Raw genomic sequence first — 17,015 nt, forward strand, 5'->3', positions numbered from 1 at the left:
ATTCCACCTCCTACATGCTTTTTTTTAATACTGTCGTCTTTTCAATGAGCTTTCTAGGGACCCGCCTTGCGATCCCGACAGCGCACTAGGAGCCTGGCGATCCCCCGAAAATAATCCTTCTAACGTTAGGTTTTTAGGACTCTTGGGGGACTGTTTGACTGGCTACTGATTGTTTTTCCCATAGTGAGTGGCAGGATCTCAGCAGAAAGTGACTCAGCCCTCGATAAACCCGTTCCACCCGCCGTCCGCTCCTATTCCCGGATTACAGCTTCAGGTGACTTCGTGTCCGTTATTGCATCAGCAGAATCCTACATCAATACGCCCGTGGAGTCCAGGATATGGAGGTTTTACCCGATCCCTTCATCAGACGGTTTGTATGCGTCAATCTGCCAGGGTATTGTCTCCGTCACCTTAGCAACCCGTTGAAACAAGAGTATGACCAGACAGCAGATGAAAAACTCGACCTCCCGTTTATTTAGACACACATTCTCTAAATACGCCCTTTCACCCCCGTTCCTCAAATTATTATAGGAGCGTGCCACTCCCCTTTTCTAATCCTTTCCACAGGGGTGACTAGCTAACATTCACACTGTGCCGTTTTCCGTAGGGTCCCAAGTCACTTTCCGTGAGCCCTTAGAACCCTCCTATGTATTTTCCATACAGTATGCTTTCTTATTCTTTATTTTGCATATGCTTTTTATTCCTTTTCCTTCTATATTCATATTACTTCCAGCACACCAGTCAAACTAACAGGAATCCCCCGATCTACTCACCGTGACTCCATCCACCTGCATGGAAATGCCCGTCAAGTCGTGCCTCGTATCGGCTAGGAGGAGGTCAGGGACTCCCCACGCAGGAAACGCCCAAGGCAGGCCAATCCTACATTTACTGAAGCTGGACCCGATCCGGCCGGAATCGGCTCCACCACGGTCCTCTGGACGATCCTGCACGAGGAGCCGTCTGCCGTCTCCTGCCCCACGTTTGGGCGCCAAAACTGTGGACGAAACTCAGACCCGACAGCAGGTGCGGTTATAAAGCAGCTTTATTTTCAGAGTCACGGTGAGAAGAGTTTCAGAAAAGCAGACAATCAAATGTACATGACAGCGTCAGGGCTCTTCTGAACCCCGTCTGTTGGGTGGGGTCCAGTTTTATACCCCTAGAATGCGTGATTTAATATCATTATAAAATGTAACAGTCAACACATTTATTATACACAAACCTTTAGCCCCTTCAACGCCCCTCGTGCAACTTGATTTCTTGGCTCCTTTTGTTATGGCGTTCAGATGTAAGCTAAGGGAAAACGTGATAAGGCAGACTCATGTGTGGAATGCTCAGACCTTGAGTCCTTTGCACAAACATTTTTCTGTTTGCTAAAACAAAGCATGCTATTACATGGTTTTGTAAAGCTTACTTCTCAGACATGAATTAGTACAAGGGAACGAAGAGAACATTCGTCTTCCACAATAGATAGATAGATAGATAGATAGATAGATAGATAGATAGATAGATAGATAGATAGATAGATAGATAGATAGATAGATAGATATTAATCCCAAGGGGAAATTCACATACTCCAGCAGCAGCATACTGATAAAAAACAATATTAAATTAAAGAGTAATAAAAATGCAGGTAAACAGACAATAACTTTGTATAATGTTTTTACCTAAGGTGGAATTGAAGAGTCGCATAGTGTGGGGGAGGAATGATCTCCTCAGTCTGTCAGTGCAGCAGGACAGTGACAGCACTCTGTCACTGAAGCTGCTCCTCTGTCTGGAGATGATACTGTTCAGTGGAAGAGGTGGATTCTCCATGATTGACAGGAGCCTGCTGAGCGCCTGTCACTCTGCCACGGATGTCAAACTGTAAATGATTCCCTATGGTAATTTCACATTTAGAATTGCCTAAGGAAAATAAAGACAAAAACATCAAAGCATTACTAGAGATTGCCTTTCCACAATACAGAATTTGCCATAATTTGAAATTATTTATTGATTTCTGCTAATAAAGTCATATACCAGAAGTAGAAAATGTCTACTTTTTAAGTTTTGAAACATTTTGATACCTAAAACTGATGTATATGTTTTTATGAACTCGTTTGTTATATTATAACTAGATAAGCATGCACTTAGCATCCATAAAAGTGCAGAATATTCCTAATTTCAGATGACTGGCCTCTCAAATGAGACCTCCACCAATTCCCTCATCACTCCTACACTCTCTTCATTCTTCTTCTCAACTCTTATACTTACTTTAAACTTATTCATCTCTGCTAAAATAGGACTTTTAAACTCTGTTCAACTGTCACTTCTGAAGTCAGCACTGGAGTCACATTGAAGAGGTGGCACTACTATAACTAAAGCAACACCATGCTGGGTGTTTCTTTAGCAGCTCACATTCATTACTCCTACAACATTTAGCTCTGAGTAGGCTTTAAAGGGCCAAGTCTCCAGGATAGCTACCAAACTGTTCGATTTCCATGTTAGCCATCATAATTTCACCTGACCAGGTGTGATAGTACTGTTACTGCTTGCTGGCTTGCTGACATTTGTTCCAAGCCTCTTTTTTTACTTTCTCTCTCTATATATCTCTCTGTCTTAATCAGGCACCTGAAAATATGAATTCCCTGTTCTGTACAATGGACCCTTCTCTGTCTGGTATGTTGCCCTCCTGCATACCAGTAGAATCTCATAAGCTTCTTTTCTGGTCAGACAGACTTCTTTCGTACACTGGAGCCAATAGAGGATTTAATTCCAAGTTACCTCACAATGAAGGCTCCTTCATACACTAGTAGCTCCTGTCTTTCCGCCTTATTTCTCTTTTTTGACTCTCCCTTGCCTTTTGGTGAGACGAGAGTGATGTCTCACATATGCACGTAGCTTTTTACAAGCACCAGAAAAGAATAGATAGATAGATAGATAGATAGATAGATAGATAGATAGATAGATAGATAGATAGATAGATAGATAGATAGATAGATAGATAGATAGATAGATAGATAGATACTTTATTAATCCCAAGGGGAAATTCACATACTCCAGCATCAGCATACTGATAAAAAACAATATTAAATTAAAGAGTGATAAGAATGCAGGTAAACAGACAATAACTTTGTATAATGTTAACGTTTACCCCCCATAGTGTGGGAGGAACGACCTCCTCAGTCTGTCAGTGGAGCAGGACAGTGACAACACTCTGTCACTGAAGCTGCTCCTCTGTCTGGAGATGATACTGTTCAGTGGATGCAGTGGATTCTTCATGATTGACAGGAGCCTTCTCAGCACCCGTCGATCTACCACAGATGTCAAACTGTTCAGCTCCATGCTTACAATAGAGCTTGCCTTCCTCACCAGTTTGTCCTTCTTCTTTATGTTGCCTCCCCAGTACACCACCGCGTAGAAGAGGGCACTCACCACAACTGTCTGATACAACATCTGCAGCATCTTATTGCAGATGTTGAAGGACGGAAGTCTTCTAAGGAAGTAGAGTCGGCTCTGTCCTCTCTTGCATAGAGCATCAGTGTTGGCAGTCCATTCCAATTTATCATCCACCTGCACTCCCAGGTATTTATAGGTCTGCATTTTTTCTGCACACAGTCGCCTCTGATAATCACGGGGTCCAGGAGGGGCCTGGGTCTCCTAAAATCCACCACCAGCTCCTTGGTCTTGCTGGTGTTCAGGTGTAAGTGGTTTGAGTCACACCATTTAACAAAGCCCTTGATTAGGTTCCTATACTTCTCCTCCTGCCCATTCCTGATGCAGCCCACGATAGCAGTGTCGTCAGAGAACTACAGCACGTGGCAGGACTCCGGGTTGTATTGGAAGTCCGATGTATACAGGCTGAACAGAACTGGAGAAAGTACAGTCCCCTGCGGCGCTCCTGTATTGCTGCTCACAATGTCAGACCTGCAGTTCTTGAGACAAACATACTGAGGTCTGTTTGTAAGATAGTCCACGATCCATGCCACCAGGTATGAATCTACTACCATTTCTGTCAGCTTGACCCTAAGGAGCAGAGGTTGGATGATGTTGAAGGTGCTAGAGAAGTCATGAAACATAATTCTTACAGCACCACTGCCTCTGTCCAAGTGGGAGAGGGATTAGTGTAGCATATAGATGATGGCATCCTCCGCTCCCACTTTCTCCTAGTATGCGAATTGCAGAGGGTCGAGGGCGTGGAGGACCTCAGGTGGTGAAGCAGCAGCCACTCCATGGTCTTCATCATATGTGACGTCAGAGCAACAGGCCGGAAGTCATTGAGCTCACTAGGACCTGATACCTATGGGTCTGGGGTGATACAAGATGTTTTCCAAAGCCTCTGGATTCTCCCCTATTCTAGGCTCAGGTTGAAGATGGGCTGTAGATGACTCCCCAGCTCCAGCACACACCCCTTCAGCAGTCGTGGCGATACTCCATCTGGACCCACTACTTTGCTGGCACGAAGTCTCCTCAGCTCCCTGCTCACCTGGGGCCTCATGTATAAACGTTGCGTACGCACAGAAATGTTGCGTAAGAACTTTTCCACGTTCAAATCGCGATGTATAAAACCTACACTTGGCGTAAAGCCACGCACTTTTCCACGGTACCTCATGCCTTGTCGAACGCAAGTTCTCCGCTCGGTTTTGCAAACTGGCGGCACCCAGCGTCAAAGCAATGGTATTGTTCTTGTGTGATTACTCATTATTTTCATGACGCAGCTTTATAAATACACAGAAACTAACCGCATATTGTTTATTAGTGTAATGCATCTGATTGTAATTAACTCGTAACAATATAATGGTCCAGGGAACAGCCATAGTATTCCAAATACCATAACTGCTTTAGCGTTGTTACTCTCACTTCTCCTTCTTCTTCTTCTTCTTCTTCTTCTTTCAGCTCCTCCCGTTAGGAGTTGCCACAGCGGATCATCTTTTTCCTTATTACTCTCACTGCACGACTCGGAGTATTGATATCACTGTGAATATACAGCTTTAAGGACACGCTGTCTCAGCCCCTGCAAAACGTTTTAAAGCCTTTCCTGTACAGACCTCGCGGTTCAGAAACAGTTTAATCCCAAGAACTTTAAATGCACTCAATCAATTGCTCCTTGTAGAACGGTTTGTACTTATAAGTACAATCACCCCACTGTAAACTTGCACTACAGTTATAATATCTCACAACCTGGGCCACTTTATAAAGCGCATATTTACATATGATGACGATATCATTTTTAAGGTGAAATGCAGCAAAATATGTTTGTTAAATTATACACATAAAATTTAACTTCATTTAAATAATCTATATTCTTCACTGGGAGTGTCGTGAAGGATAGAATAATTAAACATGTACTACGAAGATATTTCAATGTTCTTTAAACGTTTTGAAGAATCGGCGCTAAGCTTACAGATGGCTTAACGTCTATTACAGAGCTGATTGTATGGCGATCGGTTACTTGGGGAAAGAAAAGCAAGTACTCTTGGGCGGCCACGCCAATATATATTGAATATAAAACAGAAAGAGAAAATAGCAACACAGCTAAAAACGCAGCGACAAATTTCGACAAAAGATAAATGCTTGTCATGAGCACGAGGCTCATGAAACACATGTTTAATAATGTGCTTTAGCTCCTATCATCATGAAAATGACATCACGTATACATCTCAGTATTTTAGTTATTCAGAGAGCTGTAATATCACAAATGTAATGGACTCTGTGTCCAGTTGGAGGAAGAGAGACAGTTTAAGAAGCAAGTAGTGATTCACACACATAGATCACATACGCGTAGAAGATCAAATACAAAACAAAGCATTTAACGTGCTACTTTAATTACGATGTGATTTGAGAAACTGGTTAATTAAACGATTTTAAGATGAAGTTTATAATGTTCTACTAAATGACAAAATAAACTACGTGATTAAAGTGGAAATGTCGAGATTGAAGTTGACATTTCGTGCTTTTTCCCCACCGTGTGCCTTTTTTCTCTGTACCCTAATAAACTTTCATATGACACTCAGACAGTGGGCTTACAACTCTTCTTTTCACGGCAACTTTGATATGTGACTTCTTTTTATTTCCGGCACTGTGCGATTTTGTGAATGTGAGCTTTCAAGTTTCTCCAACACGCTATGTCACTCGATCAACTTCCTTTTGTTGATTATACCACGGTTTATTTGTACAAATAGTATGTTTTTCCTTTGCCTCCACTTGGTATTCGCTGAAATTCTTATATTTTCCCCGTGCTTTTCCCATTGTCTTTTTACAGAAGGCTGCGCTTAAGGGCGATTTATATTGATTTGCATATTCAAATAGGCGTAATTCTGGGAGGATTTGGGGCGTTACATAATGCGTGCACGAGCGTTAGTTTTCACGCTGATCGGGATTTATGTAACGGAAGAACGTGGAAGTTGGAGTACGCATAGATTCCTGCATCTGGATTTTTCTGTGCGTAAACACATTTCGGCTTTTGTGCTTACGCCATGTTATAGTGCGAGTTCTACGCACGGCGTTATACATGAGGCCCCTGGGCTGTTGTAATTGTGGATGGGGATGTCTCTCTTATGCTGGTATCAGCAGAAGGATGAGTGGAGGGTGCAGTACTCCAAGGTGAGACTGGGTTAGGGTGGTCAAACCTGTTAAAGAAGTTGTTCATTTGGTTTGCTCTCTCCACATCTCTCTTGATGGTGGCACCCCGTTTTGAGCTGCAGCCAGTGATGATCTTCATCCCATCCCACACTTCCTTCATGCTGTTATTCTGCAACTTCTGCTCCAGCTTTCTCCTGTACTGCTCCTTCGCCGCTCTCAGCTGGACTCAGAGTTCCTTCTACACGCGCTTGAGCTCATGCTGATTACCGCCTTTAATATCCCTTTTCTTCTGGTTCAAAAGGCCCTTGATGTCACTTGTAATCCATGGCTTGTTGTTAGCATAGCAGCGTACTGTTCTTACTGGAACTAGAATGTCCATACAGAAGTTGATGTAGTCAGTAGTGCAGTCAACAACCTCCTCAATGTTATCACTATGTGACCCCTGCAGGATATCCCAGTCCTTAGTTCCAAAGCAGTCTCTCAGAGCCTGCTTTGCCTCAGGGGACAACTTTCTGAATGAGCGTGTGGTTGTAGGTAGCTCTCTCACTCTTGGTTTGTAGTGAGGCTGAAGCAGAACCAGGTTATGATCTGCTTTCCCAAGAGCAGGCAGCTGGGTGGCACTGCATGCATCTTTAATGTTTACATACAATAGGTCAATATTTCTATTTCCCCGGGTGTTATAATCCACATACTGGGAGAAGGCAGGTAATGTTTTGTCCAGCGTCACATGGTTAAAGTCTCCAGCGATTAGCACAAGCACCTCAGGGTGCTGTATTTGTAATTTAGCAACAGCAGAATGGATGTTGTCACCCATCATCTCCATGTCCGCCCGAGGAGGGATGTAAACAATAACAACAATGACGTGTCCAAACTCTCTGGGCAAGAAAAAGGGACGCAGACTTACAGCCAACAGTTTGATGTCCCGGCAGCAAGTGGAGATTTTGACGTTTACATGTCCACAGTTACACAACCTTGTATTTAGATAGAGAGCGAGTCCTCCTCCTTTCTGCTTCCCGCAGGTGTTTGCATCTCTGTCCGCTCTAACTGTGCTAAACCTGGGTAGCTCCATGTTAGCATCTGGGATGTTAGTTGTTAGCCACGTTTCACAAAAACCCAACAAACTGCATTCTCTGTAGGTCCTGACATTTTTCACCAGCGTGGCCAGTTTGTCGATCTTATTTGGGAGTGAATTCACATTTCCCAGGATCACAGAAGGCACCGAAGGATTGAAAGACCACTTTCTCACAAGTCGCTTCGCTTTTAGCTTAGCTTCAGCTCTGCTGCCATGATACCACCTTCTTACCTCGTCAGGTAAAAAGGGAACCACACCGGCGCAGACATTTGTTCTCAGCGCTTGAAGTTGACTACTTGAATAGACGAGTCTTGGCGTGTAAAAATCCATGTCCAAGTAGTATAAAGTGTCCAGGGAACGACTCCACATAAAAGAAAATGATAGGAGTGATCAGTAAAATAGAGAAAAAGGTAGAAAAATAAAGTCGTACACGGAGCTGCTGGAAAGGCTGCCACTTGCGGCGGCGCCTGAGTTGGAAGTACCTGTCAATTATTCAATCTTAAATTACAGTATATACTGCACAACCTCTCATGAAATGTAACAATTACAAGAGTCTTTACAAAGCACATAAAAAATACATTCAAATAAATACGAATTATTATGTGTGTATCATATGAATGTATCTACATGAAGCAGTGATTTAAACAGTAAAATACTATAGGTCTGTATTTTATTATGTGGGATAAAATGGAAGAAAATATCTTATTAAAAGATGTTTATTGCCATTGCCTAAATCTGTTGCAGATGGAAACAACAAATAATTGGTACTTGTAATAAATGTAAATTTGTTGAAATACATTGTGACGGACAGCCGGGTCCCATGCCCGGCAGGGACGCCCCTGCTGCTTCTGTCCCGGGGGATTCGCCATGGGCAGTCCAATACCTCCCCCGGGACGCTTGGTGGCAGCCTCCCTGGCCGACGATGATTCCCCAACCACCGCAGGGCTCCATGGGAGATGGAGTCCTCCACAGCTTGGTTGGGGCCCAGCATGGCCGCTAGGGGGAGCTGCCTGCTTCCCACAGCCTGGCTGGACGAGTTTTCAGCCCCACCCGGAAGTTCAATTAGGACCAGGTGGTTAATCACCTGGAATGCTTCCGGGTGGGCTATAAAAGGCCCCAGCCACCACCACTCAGAGAGCCAGGGTTGGAAGGAGGAGGACTAAGCTTGCGGAGGAGTGGTGGAAGAGAAGGTGGAGAAGTGAGTTTGTGGCTTTGTACTTTTGGGACTGTGTTTGGGCTGTGTGGCACGGGGAAGACGTGTCACAGCTGAAGAAAATAATAAAAGCCTGTGTGTTTTGTACACGCTGCCTCTGCGTGGTCTGTGCCGGGTCGGCGCTATATAGCCTTTACATCTGGCGTAGTCGGCAGGATTCCGGCCCGTCCATTTGGACCGGGACCTGCATAAAAATTGTGTGTAACGGCCCGGCACAACACCTGGGGGCACGTAGCTCAGCGCAGGAGCGCACACCGCACAGCAGTGCCGAGCGCTCCCGAGGCAGAGAGCGTGCTCTATTGTGAGTACAGCGCTGAGAGCGGCCTTTGACTGCAGCAGGGCACGCCTCGACGAGAGCGCCACCGAGGCCGAAGCGTGAGGCACGTGCCTGCACGACTTGCCGGCGGACACGCCGCAGCACAGCGCTGAGAGAACGCGCTCGCAGCTGCAAGCAAGCCAGCCAGCGCAGCACAGCACAGCACAGCACAACTGAGGCCGCCAAAGATCTCCTACAGGCACCGCGCCATGGGGAAAAAGAAAGCCGGGCGGACACAGAAGCCAGCCTCCAGACACCGGCATGCCGCCCGCTTCCACGGGTCACAACCGGAGGTAGGTGACGGGCTCAAGAGGGAAGGGCCACGGAAGGGTTTTCGCGCTTGCGCCAGCCTACCTCCTGGACCCCGAGGGACGAACCACCTGTTGGTGGGCAGATGGCCTCTGTTCGTGGCGGACGGGAGAGCGAGGCTGGCTGTGTCTTCCTTCGGGCCGCCAGTCAGCCGGAGGAGGAGAACCCGGAGGAGTTTCCCGGCGCGGTGACTCAGCTAGAGGAGCAGGAGCTCCTCCCAAACAGGTAAAGGGGAGTGTGTCAGCCGCCCACCGAGGACAGTTCGCAGGCGGGGGTGACGGACCTTCTCCCGAGCCTCTCGGACTCCTTAAACGGACCTGCGGAGGGTCCGCAGGGTCTTGTTGGCTCGCGGTCGGTGGGAGGAAACAAGGGGACTTCAATTCCAGCGCCGACCGAACGCATTAACTTTTCTTGGGCTATAGAGGAGTTGAAACATGTTCTCCTTCCTCTGCAGTCCTTAGTTAAGGTTTTTCAGGTCCTGCAGGAGACGAAGGAGGACTTGACTGGAAGATCGGCGCCGATGGCGGCCGTTGTTAAATGGCTGGAGAGACGGGGCGCCAGCCTCCTGCCTGCAGGACACAGCGTTCAGGTAGGTGAAGCCTGGGCCGTAGAGGAAAGGGGCGGAGCGCAACGGCTGCGGATATGATCAGTGCTGCTTGCCAGGTCGCCCGCCCACTACACAAGACGCCGCCGTGGACCGATACGGTGGCAGAGGAACGTGGAGAGGCAGCTGGTGGATGTTGGCTGCCAAACAACCCCGCCCCTCTGCCTGCACCGGTCTCGAGGTCGCCTAAAGGGGTGCAGGCGGCACAGGGTCTCCAGACCGTCACTGCACCCCAGAGGAAGAGGAGGACCCGGACAAAGAGGTCGGGACTCCTGACAAGGTGCAGCGTAAGCGCGACAGTACAGGAGGGCTACACTGCGGAGGGGCGAACACCTCACAAGCCCTCCCCGAGTGGGCAAAGGGGCAGGAGTTTCCTGCCTGCTTCCGCTCCCCGCAAGGGTCGAGCTGGAGGGGTCGGTTGTGTTATTCCTGTGGTCACGCTGGTCATGTCTGGAGGGGTTGTCCAAGGAGGACGCCCGAGTGGCAGGGACGCCGGGCAGCACCCCAGACCTGTTCATTATGTTTTTACAGGGCGCAGCCATGAAGCCAAGGATGCCGACTCCCTGTCCTGGAGAGGACCGGCCCTCGCGGGGCAGGCCTATGAGCCCCATAAGCCTCATCTGAGGGTGGGGAAGTGTGACGGACAGCCAGGTCCCATGCCCGGCAGGGACGCCCCTGCTGCTTCTGTCCCGGGGGATTCGCCATGGGCAGTCCAATACCTCCCCCGGGACGCTTGGTGGCAGCCTCCCTGGCCGACGATGATTCCCCAACCGCCCGCAGGGCTCCATGGGAGATGGAGTCCTCCACAGCTTGGTTGGGGCCCAGCATGGCCGCTAGGGGGAGCTGCCTGCTTCCCACAGCCTGGCTGGACGAGCCAGCCCCACCCGAAGTTCAATTAGGACCAGGTGGTTAATCACCTGGAATGCTTCCGGTGGGCTATAAAGGCCCCAGCCACCACCACTCAGAGAGCCAGGGTTGGGAGGAGGAGGACTAAGCTTGCGGAGGAGTGGTGGAAGAGAAGGTGGAGAAGTGAGTTTGTGGCTTTGTACTTTTGGGACTGTGTTTGGGCTGTGTGGCACGGGGAAGACGTGTCACACAGCTGAAGAAAAATAATAAAAGCCTGTGTGTTTTGTACACGTTGCCTCTGCGTGGTCTGTGCCGGGTCGGGCGCTATATAGCGCCTTTTACAACATTTACAATGCTAATAACTGGAGTTATCATGTCCAAAAACTCATATCCTGAAACACAGAAAGACATCACTCCAAAAGTGGTGACATTGTTTCCAGGGACACTATAAAGGTATAAATGTGATGGAAAATGAAACTATGAGCTCCGTTACAATACTTTTCTCATATCTATAGTGAAGACCACAAGAGAGAACCAAAAGAGGACAAACCTATTCATAAAATGTTCCCTTTGGGACATATAAAGTACTATCTATCTATCTATCTATCTATCTATCTATCTATCTATCTATCTATCTATCTATCTATCTATCTATCTATCTATCTATCTATAGTGTCAGGAGAATATCAGTGCTGAGGTGTTTCTATCAGGTTGCAATGAGACTAAGGGCAGTGCTTAGCTGGGATCAGGGATCATCTTCTGGACTTCTCACTCTCCTGACTTTGAAGATAAAACAGGTTTGCGCCTTTCTGTGCATACACAAACACTACATCTGTCCCCTTTGAATCAGTCCCTATAAATGTGGTAGAATGATCACATAGTGGACACTAAATATATACTGTATATCTACTATATAATAAAATGCTAAGGTCTGTGTGTGTGCCCTGTCCCTCAAAGCAATCTGATTGGTCAGTTTTACTTTGGTGATGTGATCAATAGAGGAAGTGGGAGGAGTAAAGATGGAGGAAGAATGCTGCTAGAGTCAATTTCAAGGACTGGAAGTAAAAAAAATGGAAAAGAGGTAAGCAATGTGCCTTAAAATGGCAGAGTCTGTGAAGCAGATTTTAATTGGAATGCGCTCAGTAAAGAAAGCACCAATCAAGAAGGGTTCAGACAAAAGAGGATGCAGAAGAAATGCACTGAAGGCACATACTGATCAAGAAATACCAAAACTTTTTTAATTAATTCTATTACCTGTCTTTGATGTACAGTATATATTGTTGCACATGCAGGTGTGTTGAGTCTCTTACACAGGCTATATTAAGGGTACACTCAAGGTGTAATAAGAGTGTGGAATGTTTATTCATGTAGTCCATTTTAATCTCCATCCTTCCCAACAATGACTAGCACAGGGATCGGGAACCTATGGCTCACGAGCCAGATGTGGCTCTTTTGATGGCTGCATCTGGCTCTAAGACAAATCTTTAATAAAAAAATAACTTTAAAAATATGAAACATTCTCATGTATTTCAATCCATTCATTTCCTACCGCTCATGTTCATGGTTGCGGGTGGCTGCAGCCAATCACAGCTGTCCTCCGGGACAACACCAAATTTTTATTGGATAATGTGTAACATACATAGGTCGTTGTGAGGTCAGAAAGTAAACTTCCCTCCTTTTAATCAAGTAGTCAGCTAGCTAATATGCAGAAAGCCTTTTATCGAAGAAGATGGCTAAAAGAAAAAAAGATGAGGAGTATCATACTTTTCAGCAGGAATGAACAGAGGAATTCACCTTTGTGGGGAGAGCAGGTTCTGCAGTGTGTCTAATATGCAATGATAAAATTGTTCGGTGAAATGGTCAAGTATAAAGTGGCACTTCGACACGACTACATTTGCATCGAAATATCCTGCAGGGGACAGCAGGAAGAAAGCATGTCAAGAGCTACTGTGCAGAGTGCAATCTAGTCAGCAGCAACTCCGTGTTTGTACCCAACAAGGTGACTGGAATTTGGCTATCTTTGCTGGTGCTTTAGCAATTGTGAGAAACAGAAAGCCATTCACAGATGGGGAATATGCCAAAACATTCATGCTTGATGTTGCCAATGAACTTTTTGACGACTTTTCGGATAAAGACAAGATAATCAAACGAATAAAAGACATGCCTCTTCCGGCAAGAACTGTTCACGATCGTACCATCATGATGGCAAATCAAATTCAGGCAACACAAGTGAAGGACATAAATGCAGCACCATTCTTTTCTCTCGCTTTGGATGAGTCAACAGACGTAAGGCATTTATTCCAGTTCAGCGTGATTGCAAGGTATGCTGTCGGTGACACACTACGTAAGGAAAGTCTTGCTGTTTTGCCTATGAAAGGGACAACAAGAGGGGAGGATTTATTCAAGTCTTTCACTGAGCTCCCTAAAGAAAAAAATCTACCGATGGATAAACTTATTTCGGTGTGTACTGATGGTGCTCCGTGCATGTTGGGGAAAAACAGAGGATTCGTAGCGCTTCTTCATGAACATGAAAAGAGACCCATCCTAAGTTTTCACTGCATCCTACATCAGGAGGCGCTTTGTGCTCAGATGTGTGGCGAGCAGCTTGGTGAGGTGATGTATCTGGTCATTCGGGTGGTCAACTGTATTGTTGCCCAAGCTTTACATGATCGCCAGTTTAAAACACTGCTGGTTGAAGTTGGGAATAATTATCCTGGTCTGCTTCTGCACAGCAATGTGCGTTGGTTGTCAAGAGGGAAGGTGCTCAGCCGTTCCGCGGCTTGTCTGAGCGAAATCCGGACTTTTCTTCAAAACGTCGAGCATCCTGAGTTAGCTAACACTGAGTGGCTCCTGAAGTTCTACTATCTCGTGGACATGACTGAACATCTGAACCAGCTCAATGTGAAAATGCAAGGCGTTGGAAATACAGTCTTATCCCTTCAACAAGCAGTGTTTGTATTTAAAAACAAGCTAGAACTCTTCATCACCGACATTGAAACAGGTCGTTTACTACACTTTGAAAAACTGGGAGAGTTTAAAGATGCGTGCACAGCAAGTGACCCTGCTCAACATCTTGATCTTCAGCAGCTAGCGGGCTTCACATCTAATCTCCTGCAGTCATTCAAAGCGCACTTTGGAGAATTTCGTGAGCGCACTCGTTTTTTTAAGTTCATCACCCATACACACGAGTGTGCAGTGGACAGCGCCGACCTGAGTTACATCCCTGGTGTGTCCGTCAGAGATTTTGAGCTACAAGTTGCTGACCTGAAGGCCTCAGACATGTGGGTGAATAAGTTCAAGTCACTGAATGAAGATTTGGAAAGACTTGCACAACAGCAAGCAGAGTTGGCGAGCAAACACAAGTGGGGAGAAATGAAAAAATTTCAACCCGCGGACCAGCTGATTGTCAAAACTTGGAATGCGCTTCCCGTCACATACCACACACTGCAGCGTGTGAGTACTGCTGTACTGACAATGTTTGGCTCTACGTATGCATGTGAGCAGTCTTTCTCACATCTAAAGAACATTAAGACCAACCTACGATCACGTTTAACGGATGGAAGTCTCAGCGCCTGCATGAAGCTTAACCTCACCACATATCAACCAGACTATAAAGCCATCAGCAAAACCATGCAGCACCAGAAGTCGCATTAAATGTAAGAAGTACTTTATTCATCATTGGTTAGCAACAGCATAACAACGTTATTAAAAAGAATTCAGAGACTTATTGTACTTTAAAAGTGTTGGTCTTACATAAAATGCACACATTTACTTGTATTTAGTTTTAAACATATTGTATGGCTCTCACGGAATTACATTTTAAAATATGTGGCGTTCATGGCTCTCTCAGCCAAAAAGGTTCCCGACCCCTGGTCTAGCAGGACCTGTCAACTGACCAAAACGCTAAACATTGAATAGGCACTCTTGCTATTCTACCTAGTTCAACTAGAGTGTGACTAATCTTCAATATTGTGTATTACTTAAATCGTTGTAGCCCCAACACATCTCTGTTTACTTTATTTAAATACAAAAATATAGACTATTTTCAGTACGTATGCAAAAAGCAAGTCATCAGAAAAGTTTTTAGGAGACACAGGCTACAGTTATAATTTTTGGCTTAAAAATATTGATGGGGTCACACACCTAGAAGACGGATGCTGGCAAAAAGGAAGAATCATCCTAAGAAGCCATATTGTCTGTATGTACGTGTGTGAATGTGAGAAAAAGAGAGATGCTCAAGCACTTAAAGAGTAGCACTTATAACTGAAGACTCTAATCTGCCTAACTCACCTGTATAATGCCATGTGTAGAATTCACACTAAAATATGGTATATAGACAAAAGTGGAAATGTGCCTAATCAATATAAATATCACCTTCCGTTCAGTGTTTGGTTAAAAAACAATGGAAAAGTGAAAAAAAGAAGAATTGCGAATGCAAAGTGAATGCAAGAAAAAACATACAATTGTTGGCTTACGCAGTGCTATAAGAAATAAAAGCATGGTGGATACACTTGATAGATCAAGTTCAGAAAGTCGCAAAAGAAAAAGGAAGGGGTCACATATCACAGTCGATGTGAAAAATGCAAATCACAGTCCACCATCTGTTTATTCTGTTTCAAACCATATTACAAAAAATGACTACCATCGATGGTCAGGCAGTGATGATGTTACTGTGCAGAGTACGTCTTCTGGCTGAACACACACCTCTGCCTCAAAAATCCCTCAGAGGCCATCTGGCTGTGTGGTGATGGACGCTGTTCTAGAGTCACAAAATGTAATAGTGAATGCTGTCAGAGATGTGGCCAATGAACTAAGGAATATAAGTGCTGTACTATGTGATATTGACCACAAATTAAATGAATTGGTTAAAAAATAAATGCTGCATCTGATTACCTGTTTTTACATTCAGCTAATTAAATTCAAACAAAGTTGTAATGCTGTCCGATCTGGTTGATCATTTGGTGGGTCAGGTTCATCACAGTGCATCTGTTCAGGTACATGCTTGCACACTGTGACACACATTCTGGACACTATAGAGCAGCACATTAATAGAGTGGAAATGCTTTCTATTTACATAAGAAAATTAATTCTCTGGAGGTGCCTTTATAGCACAGCGATGGCACCGAACGTCACAACGGACTGATTCTCTGCTCTTTACTTTGAGGTGACTCGCTATCCTTAAAAGGACTGCTTACCTTCTGCCGCACTAGCTGGAAAAAGCACCTACGACTGTGTGAAGCTGGCATTTTTATAGGTTTTCCACCTATATAACAACAACAACAACAGCACAACATTTATTTATATAAAAAGTTTTCATACAAATTATATATGATGTAATGTCATCTCATTCTTTTTGCGGTTCATCCCTAGCAGATGTAACTGGTTCAGCATCAGTGCAATGGCAATGTGCATGCAGTTGACACTCTAAATACATATGGAAAACCGAACGTTGCTGCGAATTGTGCTTTTATGTTTGCCAGTTCAACCACAGTGTAAGGAAATCATATATCTGGATGACAAGTGTATAATACCATCCTATACAGCTGGAATGGTGCAACTCAGTGATGATTGTGAAATACCCGATCGGTCAACAAGCTCAAGTTGAAAAACTCCGGTGACTAAAAATCCTAGAGTGAACAGAACTTACAAAGGAGCAGGTAGAGCACAATTCCTCAAAGTCTATCTTTGTAAAGCCGGCACCATTTCAGCATGCAGAGGATAGCTGTTGTAAATCGAAATTGACTTAGAAGCCAGTTGTCATCATCTGTAACTATGCAATCTCTTTTAATTCTTCCATTGGCGATGTCTTCTAACAACACTAAAGCAGCCATGGTAGTTGGAATAGTTTGGCTATTCTGTGAACCATTACAGTGGAACCTCGGTTCACGAATGTCTCCGTTCACGTACAACTCGGTTCACGACCAAAATGTTCGCCAAACTTTTGCCTCGGTTCACGACCACACACTCGGTATACGAACAAAGTCAATTTCCCTTTCGGTTTGTGCGTGCCTATGATTTGTTGCATTGTTCTCAGTCAGACGTGCCTTCCTGCTGCTAAAAGAGAGAGAGAGAGAGAAATAGAGCTAGCCACGTGCCT

The 17,015-nt window shown here is 45.2% G+C and overlaps 1 protein-coding gene across 1 annotated transcript; it reads left to right on the forward strand.

Moving 5' to 3' along the window:
• Positions 1-9,553: 9,553 nt before the first annotated feature.
• LOC120534803 (protein ZBED8-like) lies at positions 9,554-14,572 on the forward strand. The gene is made up of 2 exons (XM_039762365.1): positions 9,554-9,693; positions 12,784-14,572. Exons 1-2 carry the CDS (start codon positions 9,554-9,556, stop codon positions 14,570-14,572), a joined length of 1,929 nt encoding a protein of 642 aa, XP_039618299.1.
• The last annotated feature ends 2,443 nt before the right edge of the window (positions 14,573-17,015 follow it).

The sequence above is a fragment of the Polypterus senegalus genome, chromosome 1, assembly GCF_016835505.1.
Source record: "Polypterus senegalus isolate Bchr_013 chromosome 1, ASM1683550v1, whole genome shotgun sequence".
Classification (NCBI taxonomy): Eukaryota; Metazoa; Chordata; class Cladistia; order Polypteriformes; family Polypteridae; genus Polypterus; species Polypterus senegalus.